General features: G+C 36.3%; 1 protein-coding gene across 1 annotated transcript in view; it reads right to left on the reverse strand.

Annotated features, from left to right (window-relative positions):
* Positions 1 to 1,726: 1,726 nt before the first annotated feature.
* The window catches only part of CCDC169 (coiled-coil domain containing 169), a 42,921-nt gene continuing 22,301 nt past the window's right edge, over positions 1,727 to 22,346 (reverse strand). The window contains 4 exon segments of the mRNA XM_055317351.1: positions 1,727 to 1,826; positions 13,702 to 13,778; positions 14,403 to 14,456; positions 14,678 to 14,776. Coding sequence (XP_055173326.1) covers positions 1,727 to 1,826; positions 13,702 to 13,778; positions 14,403 to 14,456; positions 14,678 to 14,776 — 330 coding nt within the window.

Here is a 22,346-nt window from a genome sequence, read left to right on the forward strand (position 1 = left end):
TAAACCTGCTGCAAATGCTAAGAAAGATTGTATAATATTTAAAAATCTAATATTTGTTTAATAATATGGGTCATGGTATCTAATCTCTGTAGTTAGCTTAAGAACAGGAGGGATATCCCCAAACAGTTCCTATTTGGAATAATTTATAGAAAGTCACTTTATGTTCTTCTATATTAACTTTATAAAGTCACAAAAGAATTCTTTATTTCTATGAAATTTATGAATTTTTCCTTAAAGAAAGTGAATATCTATAAAAGTTATTATAGGAATGCATTTAGTATTCATTACCATTGATACTAATTAGAAGCTAGGTTTTAGTTCCAAATATAAGGTGAGAATACTATAAGCTGGAAACTAAGTTAGTTGTGAGTTATTTCTGGAAGTATAAAGTCCAATTATTTTACTTATTAAGTTGGGTAAATACATCATAGGTATGTTCCAAACCTAGGTAACAATTACAAAAAACAAAAAACAAAACATATATAGAAAAATTCAAGAAGTTGTATAAATGCCTTAAACAAACACTTCTCCTTTCCTTACTACATCTCCTCTTTGAGACTTGAGTATTGTGAATGCTTGCAGTGTTTGGTCTAAAGAATTAGACCGTCACTGTGAATTTTTTTTTAAAGATTTATTTATTTACTTATGATAGAGACAGAGAGAGAGAGAGAGAGAGAGAGGCAGGCAGAGACACAGGAGGAGGGAGAAGCAGGCTCCATGCTGGGAACCCAACGTGGGACTCGATCCCAGGACTCCAGGATCGCGCCCTGGGCCAAAGGCAGGCGCTAAACCGCTGAGCCACCCAGGGATCCCCCATCACTGTGAATTAAGAAACATCATAAAATGATTTAAATTACTATGCGCTAAGTAGTAGGACCTTGTAGCTGAATAAATATTGGTTTTCTAGCAAAGTACAAAGCTTAGAAGTTGTATCATTTGCCTCCATCATTTTACAGATGTGGGAAATAAAGATGAGATGAAGGAGTCTGCCCAAGATCTCCTAAGTTCACGGCAGGGTGGGAATTATAACCAAGCTGATTATTGGTTCAAGGCTATTTCTGTAACACCATGATAGTTCAAATCAAAATTTAAAATCCATCTGATTTGGGCAGCCCTGGTGGCGCAGCAGTTTAGCGCCGCCTGCAGCCCAGGGCGTGATCCAGGAGACCCGGATCGAGTCCCACATTAGGCTCCCTGCATGGAGCCTGCTTCTCCCTCTGCCTGTGTCTCTGCCTCTCTCTCTGTGTCTCTATGAGTAAATAAAATAAAAAATCTTAAAAAAAATAAAATCCATCTGATTTGTAGCTTTGTTTAAACCATAAGTTTAAAAGACCCAAACAGGATAGAGCCTATAATAGCCAAATGTTTTGATGAATTCATATTTTTAGCTGATAGTCAACTAGAAACCAAATATAATAGCAATGTTACTATCAGCATATGTTATGGATATATTATTAAAAGTTAAGTGTAATAATGCCAATCTTCAGGCTTTCTAGGATATTTCTAAAATCATAAGCAATGCTATTAGATGTTTTAGGATCGATCACTTGAGAAAATTACTTTCATACATACAAAGGAACAAACTTCTGGAAGAGGAGCTAAATAGAAGTTTGATAGTTCTTTCTTGTCTATTTCATTCCCTGAAAAATGTGTTAAACATTAACTTCACCAGTTGAATATTACAGATGAAAAAAGGGAAGATATAGAAATCCACCCAGTTCTACAATTACGGATTGAGTTTTGGAAGATGGTTTGATCTTGTGATCTTTTTTACTGGTCCTCTCTTGGCATTCATTGTCTTCTGATTAACTGAATTATATCTTCTCCTGAAATAAAAGAAGTGTTAATCATAATTTTTCAGTCATCATCATGTACAGCAAAAACATGATATGCTTATAGTACCATCCTAAACAGTCATATGTATTACCATATTATCTCATTACAGATAGAGGAAACCAACTCAAGGGCAGATAATCCAAAGGCTGGAAGGAGTCCATGAGGTGGCCTAATGTAAAAAACTCTGACCAAAGAGGGATGAGATGTACCATTCTGATACTGCCTCTGGAAATATGAATTAAAGCTAAGAAAGTAGAGAGAAGCCATGAAGTTGGGCAGGGAGAATAAAGAAATAAGGATCTGTGAGTAAACCAAAGATATGTACCTAAAATTATAATAAGATTGAAACTAAGATATACCAAGGTCTGTGATATTAAAAAGATGTAGAGAGTGAAGACGGCAGTCAGTAATGAGAAGAAAAGTGAAGTAGAGACTGAACTAGTTGATTATATAAAAATAACAGTAACATTTTTAAAGAACATAATTTATGTCAGGGGCTGTTCTAAATTCTATTTATTAACTGATTCACATCAACCTCACAAAATCCCTATGAAGTAGGTACTATTATTAACCCTGTTATATAGATGTGCAAAACAAGGTTATATAGTTATCTGGAATTTGAATCCAGAAAGGCTGAGTTCAAAGTCTATGCCTTTAACTACTTTTCTGTATGACAGACCACTATAGTGAAGAACTAAGATGTTCTGCTCAGGTTTTTAAAGCTTCCTTGAATTCTAGTTTTAATACTGTGGGCCCAGTTATACTGGGATTCCTGTTCTTGGATTTCCATGGGACCATCTTTCCTTTATTGATTTACAGATCTTTATAAAGCCAACTTCCCTACACCTTTACCTAAGAGTAGAGTCAGCTTCAATTCCCTGGAAGGTGCTTTTCAAAAGTACCTTACTCAGGGAGTGATGTCAGGAAAAATGACAGAATAAGGACTTTAGAAATTTTTTTCCTCCATAAAAGCAATGGAAAAATTGGGAAAAGTGGTCAGAAGAAACTTTTTCAGAGCTCAGGAAAGTAACCAAGTACTTGTAGCAATCTTGGAGAATTTATTAAACACACTACACACACACACACACACACACACACACACACACACTCCTGAAACTTAGCAAAAATACTAAACTTTGTAGCATTTTAACTTGCCCCCTTTCCCCAGCTGTGTGGTATCCCTATGAAAAAAGTTGAAAAACTGATCCTAAAATTCATATGGAAATTAAAGAGACTCCAAAAAACCAAAACCATCTTGAAAAAGAAGAATAAAGTTGGAATAATCACACTTACTTATTTAAAAAGTTACTGAAAAGCTAGTCATCAAGACAGTATGGCACTGGCATAAGGATAAAATTATAGATCAACGGAGAAGAGCTGAGAGTCTAGAAATGTATGTTTATGGTTGACTGATTTTTTAAAAGGGTGCAAAGACAATCAAATAAGGAAGAATAGTCCTTACAAAAAAAATGGGGGTTAGGACAACTGGATAAACATGCGCAAGACTGAAACTGGACCCCAATCTTACGCTATATACAAAAATTGACTAAAAATTGAATTAAAAAGAAGCTAAAGCTATAAAAACTCTTCGAAGAAAACATGTATAAATCTTTGTGCTCCTTGATTAGGCAAAAATTTCTTAGATATTATACCTAAAGCACAAGTAACCAACCAAAAAGATCCTAGGAAGCCAAGATCAATTGGGCTTCATCCAAATCAAAACTTTTGTGCCTCAAAGAACATCATTAATACAGAAAAAAAAAACAATAACAGAATGGGAGAAAATATTTGCAAATAATGTATCTGATAAGGTCTAGTAACCAGAATATATATATAAAGTACTCTTATAACACAAGACAAAAACCCAATTTAAAAATGGGCAAAAGGGGGTGCCTGGGTGGCTCAGTTAGTTAAATGTTTGTCTTCAGCTCAGGTCATGATCCCAGGGTCCTGAGATCTAGTGGCATTGGACTCCTGCTCAGTGGAGAGCCTGCTCCTCCTTCTCCCTCTACCACTCCCCCTACTTGTGCTTTCTTGCTCTCTCTCAAATAAATAAATAAGTAAAATCTTTTTTAAAAAATGGGCAAAAGATTTGAACAGGCATTTCTCCAAAGAAGATATACAAATAGCAAGCAAGTACACAAAAAGATACTTAACATCATTTGTCCTGGGGTAAGTACAAATCAAAACTACAATGAGATACAACTTCACAAGTACTGGGATAGCTAGAAAAAGAAAGAGTAATAACAAATGTTGATAAAGATTTGGAGAAACTAGAATCCATATACATTGCCAGTGGGAATATAAAATGGTACAGGTGCTCTGGAAAATAATTTGGCAGTTCCTCAAAAAGGCACAAGAGTTACCAGTTGACCTAGCAATTCAATTCCAAGGCATATACCCAACAGAATTAAAAACACATATGCACAAAAACTTGTGTAAAAATATTCATAGCAGCATTATTCATAATAGTCAAAGGTATAAACAACCCAAATGTCCATCGATTGATTAATGGATAAACAAAATGTGACAGATCCAAAAACTGGATTATTCAGACACAAAAAGGAATAAAATACTTATATATGCTCCCACATGAATGAACTTTGAAAAATTATGCTAAGTGACAAAGTCAGGCACATAAGGCCACATATTGTTTGCTTCCATTTATAGGAAGAATAAACAAATCTATAGAGACAGAAAGTAGATTAGTGATTCGTAGGGGCTGGAGGAGGGAGGAATGGAGAATGAATGTTAATGGGTAAAGGGGTTTTGGGGGGATGTGAAAATGTTCTTTAAGTATATAGTGAGGATGGTTGTACAACTTTGTGAATATACCAAAAAGCAATGAGTTTCACTTTAAAAGGATAAATTATGTGGGAGATATGAAACTGGACCACTTTCTTACACCACACACAAAAATCAATTCAAAATGGATAAAAGAGGGATCCCTGGGTAGCGCAGTGGTTTAGCGCCTGCCTTTGGCCCAGGGCGCGATCCTGGAGACCTGGGATCGAATCCCACGTCGGGCTCCCGGTGCATGGAGCCTGCTTCTCCCTCTGCCTGTGTCTCTGCCTCTCTCTCTCTGTGTGTAACTGACTATCATAAATAAATAAAAATTTAAAAAATGGATAAAAGACCTAAATGTGAGACAGTAATCCATCAAAATCCTAGAGGAGAACACAGGCAACAACCTCTTTGACCTCGGCAGCAGAAACTTCTTGCTAGGCACATCTCTGGAGGCAAGAAAAACAAAAGCAAAAATGAATTATTGGGACTACATCAAGATAAAAAGCTTCCGCACACCAAAGGAAACAGTCAACCAAACTAAAAGGCAACCTATGGAATAGGAGAAGATATTTGCAAATAACAGATTGGATAAAGGGCTAGTAACCAAAATCTATAAAGAACTTATCAAGCTTAACACCCAAAAAAACAAACAATCCAGTTAAGAAATGGGCAGAAGACATGAACAGACATTTCTCCAAAGAAGAGATACAAATGGCTAACAAACATATGAAGAAATGGTTAACATCACTCATTATTAGGGAAATACAAATTAAAAACCACAATGAGATACCACCTCACACCAGTCAGAATGGCTAAAATTAACAACTCAGGAAACAACAGACATTGGCAAGAATGCAGAAAAAGGGGAATCCTCTTGGACTATTGGTAGGAATGTAAATGGGTGCAGCCACTCTGGAAAACAGTATGGAAGTTTCTAAAAAAAGTTAAAAATAGAACTACCCTATGACACAGCAATTATACTTCTAGGTATTTATCCAACGGATACAAAAATAGTATGATTTTAAATCTTCACTTATAAGTGAAATTTAAGAAATGAAACAGATGGTGTGCCTGGGTGGCTCATTGGTTGAGCATCTGCCTTCCGCTCAGGGCATGATCCCAGGATCCTGGGATCAAGTCCCACATCAGGCTCCCCTCAGGGAGCCTGCTTCTCCCTCTGCCTATGTCTCACCTCTCTCTGTGTGTCTCTCATGAATAAATAAATAAAATCTTTTAAAAAAATGAAACAGATGGACATAGGGGAAAGGAAAGAAAAATATAAAAAAGATAAAGACAGAGAGGAAAGCAAACCATTATGAGACTCTTAACTACAGGCAACAAAATGAAGGTTGCTGGAGGGGAGGTGTGTGGGGGGATGCGGCAATTGGGTAAAAGGCATCCGGGAAGACGCTTGATGTAATGAGCATTGGATGTTATATACAGCTGATAAATCCCTAAATTTAACCCCTGAAACTAATACTACACTATATGTGAACTAACTTAAATTTAAATAGAATCTTGAAAGGAAAAAAAAGGGGGTAAATTTTGGGGTATATCAATTATATCTCAAATACATATTTTTAAATGTTGTACTTTGGGAATAAGCCATTTCCTGTGCAAAGAGTTTCCTTAATTAAATAACAATGTTTTAGAATAATTTCATCTTCTGGTATAAGAGGTAATTAACCACAAGCATTCACTCATATCATATTCAAGTAATAGCTCATTATTGTTTACTATACTACATGCTTTTATATTATGCTAAGGCTGTTTTAAATAGCTTCCTTAATATCAACAATTTCCATAAGATCTAACTGACATGATGACTCTAATCATCAAGCTGAGGTACATAACTCTAAAAACATGTTTAATCTACTAGGCCTCTTTTAAAACCGTGTTTTTTGAACTGCAGGATGCAATTCAATAGTTGATTGATTTAGTGAATTATAGCAATATAAAAAAATAGAACAAAACAGAAAATATTAGCATGCATCACACATAAGGCTAAGTATTGTTTCATACATGGTTTCAGTTATATATAAATATATATGTGGGTATACTGGGTCACAATATGTGATCAGCCATGGCCAACAAAATTTGACCTGAGTATCATAGTTTTTCATTTTTCATTCCTGAGTATCATAGTTTTTACATACATGAGAGTAGCTGAGACCCTTGCAAGATTACGCAAGCATAACAGTCTTATAGCTTTGTCACTTGCAGTTTCAAATTATTGTCATATGTCTTATTTTCTTCCCACAAATAAATTCTTTGTTACTTTATTCTTTATATTCAATAAAATACTACATTGTAGAAAATAATAATAGCTGATATTTATTGAACTGGAGATTTTTCAATAATTTCTAATTTTCATATTAACCATTCAATTTGGATTTTGTCATTCTTATCTTATAGGTGAATAAACTAAATCTGAAGGAGTTACTTACATAAAGCCACATTAAATAATAAGTGGCAGAGGCAAAAACTGATTATCTGCTCCAAACCCAGTGCAAATTTTCATTTACCACCTTAATTTTACCATACTATTTTTAAAAATACCACACTGGATTAGGTACACAAATATTTACACTGTTGTTTTGACTTGAGGTATTCTATAGTCATTCTAGGAGACGGACTTTATTTTTATTTCTCTTTTCTTTTTTTTAATTTTTAATTTTTTCAGGGCAGTTGGATGGTTCAGTCAGTTAAGTGTTTACCTTTGGCTCAGGTCATGATCTCGGATCCTTAGACTGAGCCTCACATCAGGCTCCCTGCTCAGTGAGGCATCTGCTTTTCCTTCTCCCTTTGCCTCAGCCCTCCACTTATGCTTGCTCTGTCACTCTCTCTCTTTCTCAAAGAAATAAATAAAATCTTTTTTAAAAGATATTTTTTCTTTTTTTAAGTAATCTTTATACCCAATGTGAGACTCAAACTCATAACCCCAAGATAGATCAAGAGTTGCATGCCCTACCGACTGAGCCAGCCAGGCAACCCTTGACTTTTCTCCTTTTTTTAAAAAAAAAAAAATTTAGTTAAGAGAGAGAGTGCATGAGTGGGAAGAGCAGAGGGAGGGACAAGCAGACTCCATGCTGAGCGCAGAGCCCTGTGTGAAGCTCCATCTCATGACCCCGAGCTCATGACATCAGTTGAAATCAAAAGTCTGATGCTCAATGGACTAAACCACCCAAGCGCCTCGATTTATCTCCTTTAATATAATGTAGTTTAAAATTATTATGAAGTACACATACTCTTTTTTTTTATTGGCTGCCCCAATCTTACCTTACAAAAACAAATGGAAACACTAACAGCAATTAGACACAAGTATTCCGTTAATAATTACCCTGACCTCCTATATATGTTTGGTTCCAAATGAAGTTTAGGTTTTTTTCTATATTTATTTAAAATCTGTATTGTTCTTTCCGTAGTAGAACCAATGGAACCTTATAAAAAACAGCTCCTTATCTTAAATGCCCTTTTTGAGCTGGGTACTTTTTTGTTTTTTTAAGATCATATTTATTTATTTGAGAAAGGAAGAGAGAGAGAGAGAGAAAGAGAGAGAGCATGTGCACAAGCAGGGGGAGCAGCAGAGGGAGAGGGAGAAGCAGACACCTCCCTGCTGAGCAGGGAATCCAATACAGCTAGATCTCAGGACCCTGGGATTATGACCCAAGCCAAAGGCAGACACTTAACTGACTGAACCACCCAGGCACCCCAAGCTGGGTACTTTAAATTGTGTTAAAAGTACACATATTCTTATAGAAAATACTAGAAAGTACAAATATAAATTATCCATAATCCCACTATACTATTTTGTATTATAATTTTTCTTTACTACTACAGGTAAACATTTAGCTGTATCAATTATCTATTTTCCTAGAATGTAACTTTTTGTAACTTTATAATATCATCACAGTTAATTGAATTATTCCCTTAATTTTGGATATTTTGGTTGTATTTTCTCTACTCTAGCTGCTTTTCTTATCAAAAGGAGGTTCCCTGAACAATCTGTCTCTCAATGAGTCTCAGAATTTCCTTCAGGTCCTGTGGATTCCAGGGCACTAACGATTGCCTTGTTACTTTCTTCTCTAGAGTTCTTAACTACTCTAGAACACTTCTAAGCAGAAAAAAAAAATGAGAATGTTTACACTAAAGAAAAAATAAATTTTACAGTTTTCTACTTTTAGGAATCATTACTAGTGGTATCAGCTTTTGAAGTCTTTGCTTCTAGGAAGATGATTTTTTTATGCTTAATATGTGCCATGAGTCATTGTCATAAGGTTACCTATTAAGTTGACAATTCCAAATCTCATGCTAAAAAGATGATTTCTCCTATTTATCTTAAAGGTGATATCTCTTATTTATCTTTTTTTTAAGGTTTTACTTTTAAGTACTCTGTACACCCAATATGAAGCTTGAACTTACAAACCTAAGATCAAGAGTCACACGCTCCACTGACTGATCCAGCCAGATGCCTCATACCCTTTTTTCAAATAAGTATATATAAGGATCTCTAGGATACATCTTTCAATAGCAGTATATCTAATTCATTTTGTGGTTATGGTTCCTCAAAGTAGGAATATATGTAATAGCTAATATTTAGTATCCCTCTCTGATAGATTTTTTTATAAATAGTATATCACAGTCAAATAGTTATTTTCTTCCTTTTTTTTCCTTTTTTTTTTTGAGAGGGAGAGAAAGCAAGCAGGGGAGGGTGAGGGGTAGAAGGAGAGGTAGAGAGAGAATCTTAAGCAGGTCCCATGCCCAGTTCATAGCCCAACATGGGGCTATATCTCATGACCCTGAGATCGTGACCTGAACTGAAATTAAGAGTTGGATGTTCAACCGACTGAGCCACCCAAGTACCTCATCTGGGTATTTTTTAATGCTCTGATTTATTCTGAACATTAGGAAACTCCATAGTCAACATTTAGCATTAGCATATGTAAGAGTATCAACCAAAAGAAACATTAAAAGCCACTAAAACTTTATTTTTAAAACACTGCTTTAAGTATAGCACATATAGAAGAGTGCACAAAATAGAGAACTAAGTTCCATGAATTATAATAAAGCAAATACTCATGTAACCACTACCTAGGTCAACAAACAGAACATTACCATCACATTGGAAAACCTTCTATTTCTCCCAATTAGCATTCTACTCCTTTCTTTTTTTAAAATATTTTATTTATTTATTCATGAGAGAGAGAGAGAGGCAGAGACACAGGCAGAGGGAGAAGCAGGCTCCATGCAGTGAGCCTGACGAGGGACTCGATCCCGGGTCTCCAGGATCAGGCCCTGGGCTGAAGGCAGTACTAAACTGCTGAGCCACCCAGGCTGCCCTCTACTCCTTTCTATTGGTAACCACTCACTATGCTATCTTCTGACACCACAGTTTAGTTAGTTGTACGTGTCTTTGAATATTATATAAATAGAAACATATTATATGTATTCTTTTATTTCTGGCCTCTTTTCCCTAATATTGTAGTAATTATTCATGATTTTGTGTGAGCTGGAGTTTGTTTTTATTGTTATTATTCATATGTATATAATATAATGTTACTATTCATAAATATATTAATATTTGTTTTTACATAAGAATAACATATGTATGAATATGTATCTCTCAAAAAATCTTATCCAATCTACTATTGATGGATATTTGAGTTCAGTCTATGGCTGTTATTAATAAAGCTGCTATGAACATTCTTGTACAGGTTTTTTGGTATAAATATATGCACTACTCTTTTAAATATATAACTAAGAGTGCAATTGTTGGTTTATAGAGTAGGTGTATGATCAGCTAAATGTAGAAAGTAATACTAAACACCATTCCAAAGTGGTTGCATAAATTTACACTTCTTCCATATATTTGATAACACTTGGAATCATCAATCTTTAAAATTTGTGGTGGCCTCTCATAATTTTAATTTGCATTCCACTGAATAAGTAATGATTTAAGTCCATTGGCCATTTGGATATCCCCCTCTGTGAGGTGCTTAATACTAAAACTTAGTTTAAAGACTAAAACTTAAAAATAAATAAATAAATAAATAAATAAAACTAAAACTTGAATCAAAAAGTTACTAAATTCCAGAGTTGAGATAGTAACTCAGAATAACAATATTTTAAAGTATAACCAATTATATATAACTAATTTGGAAGGTTATAAGTATATAGAAGTGTTTCTATTTGAGTTATGTGGGTTATTAATATTTCCAGAAAGTTTTTTTCCCATTTGTATGACCATTTATTCACTCATGAATTCATTTTAAAAATTAGTAAACACCTATTTATTTATGCCAGGCACTGTATTCAACATTAGGTTCCATCGAAGGTGGAAGCGACATATCCAAGATTAAGCCTGTGCAGTGCCAGAGGGCACAGACCAGCTTACTGAGCAGGTATCCCAGACCATGTCATCCACCTCTGATGCACTAGCACCTCCAGCTCAGTTCAGGCCTATGGCATGGAAGGACCCAAAGAGGAACTGATCATCAGGATGATATAGCAGGGGGCAAGGAGGAATGGGTTAGCATCCAGGTCATCTACTTCAGTGTCCTTTAGTATCATCTTTCCTAATTTGACAGTTAAGTGGATGAGAACCACTTATACATGGCCTGGAAAGGACATGGCAAACAGGGCTTTGACCAGGTAGGTCACCCCATCAGAGGAAGAGAAAGCCCACACTTTATTCACTTGTGAGTCAGCTTGATACATGAAGACTGCAGCTGCACTGTAGCCCTATTCTCTCTGTCCAAACCTGTTTCCTTCCCTTAGCCTTGAGGTACTCATTCTAAGAATGCTCACAAGTAAACTTCCTGCATGCTGATTTCCATTTCAGAGTCTACTCCCTGAGAGATCCAATGTACAACAGTATTCAGTGGAAAACTAAACCGTCCTAACAGACCTATAGTCTAATAGTACAGATGTGTGTGTATATGTTAATATGTGATTAGAATGAATTTTATTTGCATTTTCAAAATCTTTCCCCATTATTTAAGCAAATTTGAATATAAGAGGTATTATCTTTCTACAAGAAATTTGATTTGGAAGATAAATGTAACAATAAAAAAGAAATAAGTAGGGTAATTGTGCAGAAAGAGTTACTGTAGCATGGGATGCCTGGGTGGTTCAGCAGTTTAGGGCCTGCCTTTGGCCCAGGATGTGATCCTGGAGTCCCGGGATTAAGTCCCACAGTGGGCTCCCTGCATAAAGCCTGCTTCTCCCTCTGCCTGTGTCTCTGCCTCTCTCATGAATAAATAAAATCTTAAAGAAAAAAAAGAGGGTTACTGTTGCAGGCCTAAAACTGCTGCCCTCAGAAAGACCTGTATGCAAGACTGGTTTAGTGGTAAAAAGTTCTCAACACTAATATAGAACTTTCCTTAAATGAAAAGGAATGGCTCACTGTACTTAAACTGTACAAACAATATGGTTTCTGTCTATATATCTTCCTTCTGGAAGTTGGGAATTTAGTATATGTTCAGCAGAGGTTACCTACATGACTGGTCCCCAGTAAAACACCTGGGCTCAGTACCTAATGAATTTCCCTGGAAGATAAAATTTCATATGTTGTCACACATGTTACATGACCTATTGTTGGAGGAATGAAGTGTGTCCTATGTGACTGTACTAGAGGATTTTAAGAAGCTTGTGCCTAGTTTCCTCCAAACTTCATCCCATACACCTTTTTCCTTTGATGATTTTTCTTTGTATCCTTTGGCTGCAATACATCCTAGCTGTATGCACAAATATACATTGAGTCCTGTGAGTTGTTCTAGCAAATCACTGAACATAGGACTGGCCTTGGGGCCCCCCAGGATACTAGTTTTCAGAGGGAAGTAATTTTCCAGAATTTAACGTTTTAACCATATTATATTTCTATTGATAAAAATGTACAGGATAATGAATTATAATTATTGATTTTATTTTTAAAGATTTATTTATTCACGACAGACACAGAGAGAGGGGGTGTGTGTGCAGAGACACAGGCTGAGGGAGAAGCAGATTCCATGAAGGGAGCCTGATGTGGGACACAATCCCAGGTCTCCAGGATCAGGCCCTGGGCTGAAGGCGGCGCTAAACTGCTGAGCCACCCGGGCTGCTCCATGAATTATAATTTAAAATATTTATGACTACTCAAGGAAAATACACTTTCATCTAGCTATCAATATATTGGACAAAATGTTGCTATCTCATAAATCTCCACCAAAAATACTTGCTATAATATACCTTGAATGTCCATATTTGAAAAGAATTCTGATTTACAGCTAATTTTATATCATGGATTACTTTTTTCATATTGTTAAGTTATATAAGGATATATTGCCCCCACTACATAGAAAAGGTTATGTAAGACAAGGATTACCTGGATTAATTCTTCTGTACTCAGTACAGAACAAGAAAATTATGGGTAGATATAACCTCCTAAACCCATAAAATATTCCTCTGTTCTTTATTCCTGCTACATTGCTTTTATTTGCATAGGAAAACACAGTTTATCATTTTATTTAAATTTGTAAAGATTTTATTTATTTATTCATGAGAGAGAGAGAGAGAGGCAGAGACACAGGCAGAGGGAGAAGCAGGCTCCATGCCAGAAGCCTGAAGTGGGACTCAATCCTGGGACTCCAGGATCAGGCCCTGGGCTGAAGGTGGTGCTAAACCGCTGAGCCATCTGGGCTGCCCAGGAAAACACAGTTTAAACTGCACTGTCCTCTACACTAATTTCAGTGTCCACATTTCATCAGTAAAAAAGTTAAGGCTGGTAATTTAATTGTATTTATATTGTTAATGGTGTAGATTTATGTTCCTCTTGGGTAGGGTATTGTTTTAGTTTAGAAAATAAGAACTTATCATATTGGAAGACAAAACATATTCTTGGGATCTACAAAAATGTATATAAATAGTGAATAGAGAGCACAAAGTTCTTTAAATTCTTCTACCATCTGTCTGTTATTTTATATCATTGCTATAAAATCTAGAAGTTACACTTCCAAAATATAATGGACACCTTTTTTTGTCAGTACCATTCACATGCAAATATAATTAATTAGAAAGGAAAGATATAGTTAGACTTACATTTTCACTAGATTCTCTTTCACTCTAGGCAGTTGATCCATCTGTTGCCTTTTAGAAACTTGGTATGAGTCAGAGATCTGAAATACAAACATTTGAGCATTTGATCTCTTATTTCATGACTGATTTGGGAGATAAGAGTTAATAGTCCATTCTCAATTAACTCTTTTATAGCAGTATTAAAAGGTTTTTAAAGATTCTGGAAACTCCTTTATCTCAACCCCACATTCCATGTAGTATTTAAAATAAATAGAGGAAATTGTGAAAAGCATATCATTTTGTGATATAAAGATATCATAATATCTTTTTCATAATAAACATTTTTATTTTCATAATAAACATTATTTCATAATAATGGTTTTCATAATAAACATTGAATATAAATAATACATACACTTTGCCATTAAGAAAGATATGACAATAGTTTGAATTCTAGAAATTATAGATCAAACTAAAAGGATAACTAAGGAAGCAAATACACAAAATATTCCCTTAATCTAGGAAACTTTTATCTCCTTTTTACCTTTTTATAAAAGCTATAAATTTTCCTTTTACTTTCTATATTTAGAAACTTGGTATATTTTCTCCCATAATTCCAACATATGTTTGTTTACCAAACCAAACCAATCAAAAGCCTAGAAGACTGAAAAATGTAATTTATAGTGAGAGGAAACTCTTAAAATTTGGAAGACAATAAAAGTTACCTGTTACATTTCAGCTAGATATATACGGCACTCATTGTTGGTCTTATGGTAAGCCTACAGGAAAGATATAAAAGTAAATAATCTAACATCAGAGAGGATTTGCAATACTAGCAAAACTATTCCTAAGTCAAGTTTATGTCTCTATACTGTTTTTTAAAATAGTGTAGGAAATAGTTTTGTAAGCATTTTGGGATAATAATATAGTAGATTTGTAGAAAACATATTAAAAATAATGGCAGTTACAAAGAAATATCTAGTATAGAATGAAAACAAACCTTTGAATCTTGTTCCAATCTCAGTGCACAGTCTTTCACTTAATTTTCAAGGCTCCTTTTCTCTTTTTCTAGATGTTTAAGCAATGTATTTAAGGATTCCTGAAAATATAAATAGTAAATTTTTACATGAACTCATGCTCGAAATAGCAGTAAGAAATTTCTTCTTTGGTAAATTCCTCTACCTCATAATGTTCTGTGACTTCAAATTCTCTAAAATGTACCTACTAAGTAATAGTAATAATAATAATTACAATATTTATTGAACCCTAACAACATGCCAAGTCAGTACTTGTGCTAAGTGCTTTCCACAGATTATTTCATTTAATCCTTATAAAATCCATGAAGATGACTAATATATTTATTTCCATTTTACTGTTGAGAAAACAGCATCTGATAGATATTGAATAACTGGTACAAAGACATACAGCTAATAAGTGGTAGAGCTGGAATTAGAACCCAGGTAGTTTGGAGTGCTACTACTAGTGGCTGGAACATGCGACTCTTGATCTTGAGCCCTACGTTAAAGATTTTATTTTTTTTTAATTTTTATTTATTTATGATAGTCACAGAGGGAGAGAGAGAGAGAGGCGCAGAGACATAGGCAGAGGGAGAAGCAGGCTCCATGCACCGGGAGCCCGATGTGGGATTCGATCCTGGGTCTCCAGGATCGCGCCCCAGGCCAAAGGCAGGCGCCAAACCGCTGCGCCACCCAGGGATCCCCCTACGTTAAAGATTTTAAAATAAAATCTTAAAAAAAAGAACACAGGTAATCTGACTCCAAAGCCCACACATACTAAATAAACAATTATATATTTTTCATATGACTGATACCAGTGTAACAACAGTACAGTAGAGGAATAGACAATAAAGTTAATGACCAGGAGAAATGAGAGAATATTGCAAAGTGGGACAGTTCTGGAAACTAAGACCTCAGTCCAAATGCCATTCATCACAAATAGATGGAGCTGAATATAGGTTTAGCCAAATGCCAGAGAAATATTGCATTACACCAATTTGGTTTAAAAATTTAATCCCTAAACCAACAACTAATTATTTGCAGTAACTCCAATTATTTCTCATATTCTTATACATGACCACAATAACATTAAAAAAAATCTCCAAATTGAATTCTACATAACCCTTGTTGGTCATGATCTAGGTAACTGAATATATTAAAAGAAACATTTAAAGAAAAACAGAAGCAGCTGATTTAAATCTCCACAAAGTGAAACTGCAAGATATTTTAGAGCTCATACCCTCCTCCTGAAAAATAGCTAATTCTCTAAAAATGCTTCTAGATACTTAATACTTATTAGAATTTTAAAAATTGTATTGATAGGATAATTAGGTCAGCTGAAACAAGACAAGTTCTTGTCTCTAAAAATAACACCAGTGATAAAACAAATCCCTTGTTGTGACAATTCTTCACTATGTATATTTGATAACCATTAAAACATAACTGGGTGTTATTTCTTAGGCAGGCATTATTTGTCTTTGAATATCATACATTGGGCATCATAAATGGCTTTCAGTCCCTTCCCCCAAATATAAACTTGCTCCAGAAGAAAGTCCATGAAAGCTCCACAAATTTAAGAGGGTAAACTGGGTTATCTTATAGAAAATTAAACCCTTATGAAATAATCCACTGCTCAAGTATGAGGAGTTTTTAAATTCAAATCAAGGAGTGATGGAAGTAGTTCAAAATTTTTGCTGTACAGATCCTTGCTAGGGGAACTCCAAGCTTAGCCTACCATAGTAATATGGTTTAGTTACATCATTTGTTAAATGCATTTTTATAAATGTAAAAGAGAATTTAACTCTTTTTAACATTGTTTCAATGGAAAAATGCACTCTAAGTTCTAAGAGAAATTAGCTTATTAATAAACTAATACTGGAATACAAGTTATTTTATATTAAAGATGACCAGAATGAAATATAATCCCAAACTCTAGAAACTCATATAAGAAATGTGCATAAGAAATTGGTAAAATTCGGGATTGCTGGGTGGCTCAGTGGTTGAGCGCCTGCCTTTGGCTCAGGTCGTGATCCCGAGGTCTTGGGATCAAGTCCTGCATCAGGCTCCCCACAGGGAGCCTGCTTTTCCCTCTGCCTTTGTCTCTGCCTCTCTCTGTGTGTCTCTCATGAATGAATAAATAAAATCTTAAAAAAAAAACAGAAATAGGTAAAATTCAAGGCAATATATGATTAAATGCCAAAATGTGAAATATAGATAATAAATGCCTTACAAGTTTTTAAAAGAAGCTGATCGACATGGGCTAGAGCACTCAGGATCCCCCAAAGAGGAAGGATTTGGATGGACAAAAAAGAGGGAGACAGGAGAACTATATATTGATCAAAGACGAGTCAAAATGATTGCTTAGTGGTAATAATAGAGTTGAAGCAAAATATTTGAGCAATAAATAATAAATAAGGTAACATAAATAAGGAAGGACCTGTTTAATAGAAGATTTAGACTGCCAGGCTCAGGAAGTAAAACACTGGGAGCTATTGGAAATTATTAAACAAGTGGCATGATGAAAGCAGAGGGTTAGGAATACTAATCAAGTGGCAGTTTCTATGACAGAAGAGAGTTTTCTGTTATTTCTTGATGTGGATTTGCTGTTCTAAGCTTTGTAGCTTAAATTTATTTATTTATTTATTTATTTACTTACTTACTTACTGAGAGTGTGAGTGAGGTGGGGTGGTGGGAAGGACAGAGGGAAAGGGAGAGAATCTCAAGCTAGAACACAGAGCCAGACACAGAGCACCATCTCACAATCCTGAGATCTTGACCTGAGCTGAAATCAAGAATCAGACACTCAACCAACTGAACTACTCAGGTTCCCCCAAAGCTTAAATATTTTTAATATGCTTTCTTTGGGTTAGACTATATCTCACTACTATTCCTATCCTGACTAAATTCTTTGTAATTTAATTTTACAATTCATTAATTTTACTCAAAATACATTAAAAAAATACATTTATCAAGCAGCTCCTATGTGCCAGACATTGTGCTAAGGATACCACTGAGAATTACAAATCCAGACCCTGTCCTCATTGAGCTGAGTGTCTTATATGGTTTACCTTTATGAATGTTACATAAAAGCTTGAGAAGAATCTGTATTCTGTCTTTGGATGGAATACTTTATAAATGTCAATTGATTGTGTTGTTTGACACTGCTGTTCAGGTCAATTATGTCTTTATTGATTTTCCTCCCTTTTTGACTTATCAATTACTGATACATTCAGTATTGAAGTCTCTAACTTTAATAGTGGATTTGTCTATTTTTCCTCCATTAATTCATCAAAATCACCATTTAAGTTTTAAGTGTTCCTGCTAGTTTATGTTTCCAGCAGCTTCTGTTCCAGGTAAGCAGAGGTTAGTGACTATCTGGATTTGTCTATTTATATAGATTTCAGGATGGGAGTTTGCCTAGTAAACTCAGGTTACTGACTGATTGATTTTCAGATTATTCACCTCTTGCTTGTTGTAATGACAGCACTATGAGTATTGGAGCTGAAACCAGAAGTTGCAACTGTTCTTGGTCCTCTTTTCTAATTGGAACAAAAAGTATGCATTCTCCAAATCAGTGGTTACACACCCTACACATGAAAACTTATTAGTCTGCTTAGTGGTAATACTACATCTGGCAAAGCAACTGCAGTTGGGGCTACTAACTGGTTAAGCCTGCAATGGCCTACAGTGTTTCTCCAAAATATATCCAGTTTTTGGGACACCTGGGTGGCTCAGTGGTTGAGCATCTGCCTTTGGCTCAGGGTGTGATCCCTGGGTCCTGGGATCGAGTCCTGCATTGGGCTCCCCATGGGGAGCCTGCTTCTCCCTTTGCCTATGTCTTTGCTTCTATGTGTCTCTCATGAGTAAATAAATAAAATCTTAAAAAAAAAATTCAGTCTTTGCAGAGGCCAGACTGGCAAATTAAACAGAGTAGTAACAGGCACTAGGACCCTTGCATCTTTTAGGTTTTTAATTGTGATACTAATCACTGCTGTCTTCCCTGGGATAAAAAAAATGGTTTTTGCTTTACAATTTTGGCATTGGGTTAGGATGGGACAGTTTCTAAAGCTCCCATTTTGTTTTTCCCATTGTAATAGTTTTTACTTCAGAGATGAAGGTCTAGTGTGGGGGTTAACTTCTACTGCCAAGTATATCTGTTTTAATTATGTACTCAGGGACTGGCAAAATGATGACCACGGGGGTAGAGGAGTCTACAGACACATGGGGCCCATGTGATTTGGACTCTAGGCCTAGATTCCTATTTGAGGAATCAATGTCAACTCAGATCTCAAAATGTCTGGTTGTTTCCTTTTCCACAGTGTACAGGCACCCACATAAATGGTTAGAGGCCTTTTTGGGGGAAGATTGGAGATATGGTCATGATATATATGTGGACTGTTTTAGGGTCCTTTCTCCTAGCAACCCAGGCACCTCTTTGGTCAATGATTTCTGGAACTGAAAAGTGGTTAAGATCTGGGAAATGATCAAAGAATTGTGCTTTCTTTTTTTTTTAATTTTTATTTATTTATGATAGTCACAGAGAGAGAAAGAGAGAGAGGCAGAGACATAGGCAGAGGAAGAAGCAGGCTCTATGCCGGGAGCCCGACGTGGGATTCGATCCCGGGTCTCCAGGATCGCGCCCTGGGCCAAAGGCAGGTGCCAAACCGCTGCGCCACCCAGGGATCCCAGAATTGTGCTTTCTATTGGGTTAACTGTCCTCAGCCTCCTGCTCCCCCATTCCGTTGTTGTTGTTGTTGTTGTTGTTGTTTTTAATAGATGTTGAACAGCACCCTCATTAACTGGCCTGGCAGCCAGAAGAGGTGGAGGCAGCTCTTGAGGGGAGAACCCACTGCTTTATCAGAGAGAGGACTCTGTAACATCTTCTAAAACAGTGAGCATTCTAGCCCTTAGACCTGGGCCAGAGGGTCCAGCTGGAGTTGCAGAGTCAATATCCTTAGGCCCATCCAGCCAGATGTCCTCTTATACTTTCCAGGATTCCTGGTTATTCTTTTTAGGGCCCTATCTTTTGCATAACACACGTGCATGGCCTGAGCATTTAAATGTCTCTGGAACTCTGTAACTCACAATCTGGTCTTCAGCTTTATTATTCTACGGTGTCTGCCCTTCTACTACGGGTATAGAAGACTTTTACCACCAAGACTCTCTGGTTTTCACTCTTAAATATTAGTGCTTGTTCACTGTTCTCAGTCTCATTTATCCTTACACAGGGTGTCACTACAACTTAAAAATAACTCCATCTTTTCCAAATGCCTACATCTTGGATTCTTCTATAACATTTCCCTCTGTCATAACATTTTCCAAGGTCACCATCAGTGAGGTTTTTAGCAGTTGAACTGCTGCACTGAACCAGGATCTACTATTGCCATATCTACAAATCAGGACAGCATCCTCTGCCTGCCACACAGTAAGTGAGCCAGGCCCAAATCCCCATCTTACCTCCTGTTTTTTTTTTTTTTTTCCGGTTGTTTTGTTTTGTTTTGTTTTGCATCACTCCCAGTACATCTAGTTGTAGGCTTAGTCTTCTGAGAAGCAGACACCAAGATGGGATTAAATGTGAAAGGATTCTGTTATCAGAAATGCCTGCCTGAGAGGAAATAGGGAAAGAGCAGAAGGATGGGAAAGTAGTTTGATTATAATGCAAGTCTGAGCCTTAGGGAAGGGGAAAGGGAAAGAAAGTTAGGTAGAAGTGGAAGCATTCTAGGCTGGCATGCAGCCTAAGGAAAGTTTGGCAAAACCATCAAGGAATCCTTAAGCCGAAGTCGCGGACAATGGAGTCCCATGTTTCCCAGGAATAGGGTTGCTTTTAGTATCCCCCCTATACCTACATGGGCAAAGAGCAGCCCATGGGAGGTGTGGCTTTGATGCAAAAATAGTAATGTATTTTGAAGCCCAATTCCTCAGTCAATTAACTTCCCTATTCTGGGAAGTCTGTGAGATGCATTCTCTGGGGAGCCACACTAACAGTCTTTTCTTTTCTTTTTTTAGGATTTTATTTATTCATTTGAGAAAGAGAGAGACACAGAGAGAGAGACAGAGAGAGAGATCGCATGAGCATGAGGGGCAGGTGGAGAAGAAGAGGAAGAAGTAGATTCCCCGCTGAGCCGGGAGTCCAACATGGGGCTGCATCCCAGGACCTGGAAGTCATGACTTAAGCAGAAGGCATACGCTTAACCATCTGAGCCACGTAGGCACCTCACTAACCATTTTTTTAAGGGCATTTCCATTTTACAACTGAAGAACTGTCCAATGTCCTACCTTAGCCATTGGTTTTCTGTGAGTAGTGCAAGGGGAGAGAGCTGAGAGTTCCATTATTCGGACCACATATTTTTGTTTAATTCCATCATTCTTAGACCTCTATCTCATTCTCATCCTCCTCTGTGCCTGAAGGTCCCAAATCCAGAGCTTCTGCAGTTTAATTTCTCCAGTGGGGGGGGGGGACACTGACTGAAGGAAAGTATCCTATGTGGGATGGCAGAGGGGTCCCAGTGGCCAACTGTTCCATATCTATATGTTCAACTAATTTCCCAGTTTCCTTCCTCATCTCCACCTTCCTCAATACTTGGGGCTGCCAAGTTCCAATGCACTAAGCAGGTCTAAAGAGTGACTGCTTTGTTTTTACTCATATGCCTTCCTCTTGCCAACTGCTTGTTGTTACTTTCTCAACTTTGTCAAGTGAATGACTACTGGTCCACCTGAGGATCTTCAAAAATTTGTTTAAGTCTCTCACCTCCTGAGATCGTCTATATTCTCCTTAACCATTATAAACTATCATTTCACTGCTAATAAATACCACATCCAAATCTAAATCTGTGTGCCTATTCTTAACATTTGCTTGATGCCCCAATTTTACCAAAACCACTTTAAAACAATGTTACACAACTTCTATCCCAATAAACTCAATTCTTTAATGGTACCAGGCATAGTTTTCTAATTTCACATGGGATATTTGGATTTGGTTAGGAGGGAGTATTTTAGGACTTCTGTACATAGTAAGAAGAGTAGGAAGAAGGGTTTGTGAGACAGGGTCATGTAAGAGTGAATATGCCAAACAATGAGTTATAGTACTCGTTAAAATTTTTTTCCTAACAGATCTCAGGCCTGAGAGCCTACTACATATACTATCTCCCTTCTTAATTTTATAACAGCAAAAAAAAATCTTGACCAAAATGAGAACCATTATAATAAAGCACATTTTTAAAAGCACCATACTACTACTACTACTACTATTCACTAATAGTTCTTCAATAATTTATACTCAACACAGTGAATTATAAAATGGACTGTATTTGAGATGGTAGCTACCCATCCTGGTACTTGAGTTAGGAATTCCTAAATTAAAAAATGTTTAAAAATGGCAAAATGTTAATTTCATAAGTTTGTATATACAGGTGGAAAACATATTAAGCAGAAACTTTATATCAGATGTGGACCCCTTGCCTTGTCCTTATGACTTTCTTCCTAACTACCTTCAGCTTTAACATCTTGATTTCTTATCCTTCCAGCCTATAACACACCATCTTCCAGCTCTGTGCTTGTTTGTTCCCCTTTGAGTCTGCATGGAGACACACAGTACAGTATTTTCTCATTAGCCTTAGGACTGCTCCTACAAGTAGAATTCCTGGGACCCACCTC

Source organism: Nyctereutes procyonoides, unplaced genomic scaffold (genome assembly GCF_905146905.1).
Source record: "Nyctereutes procyonoides isolate TBG_1078 unplaced genomic scaffold, NYPRO_anot_genome, whole genome shotgun sequence".
NCBI lineage: Eukaryota > Metazoa > Chordata > Mammalia > Carnivora > Canidae > Nyctereutes > Nyctereutes procyonoides.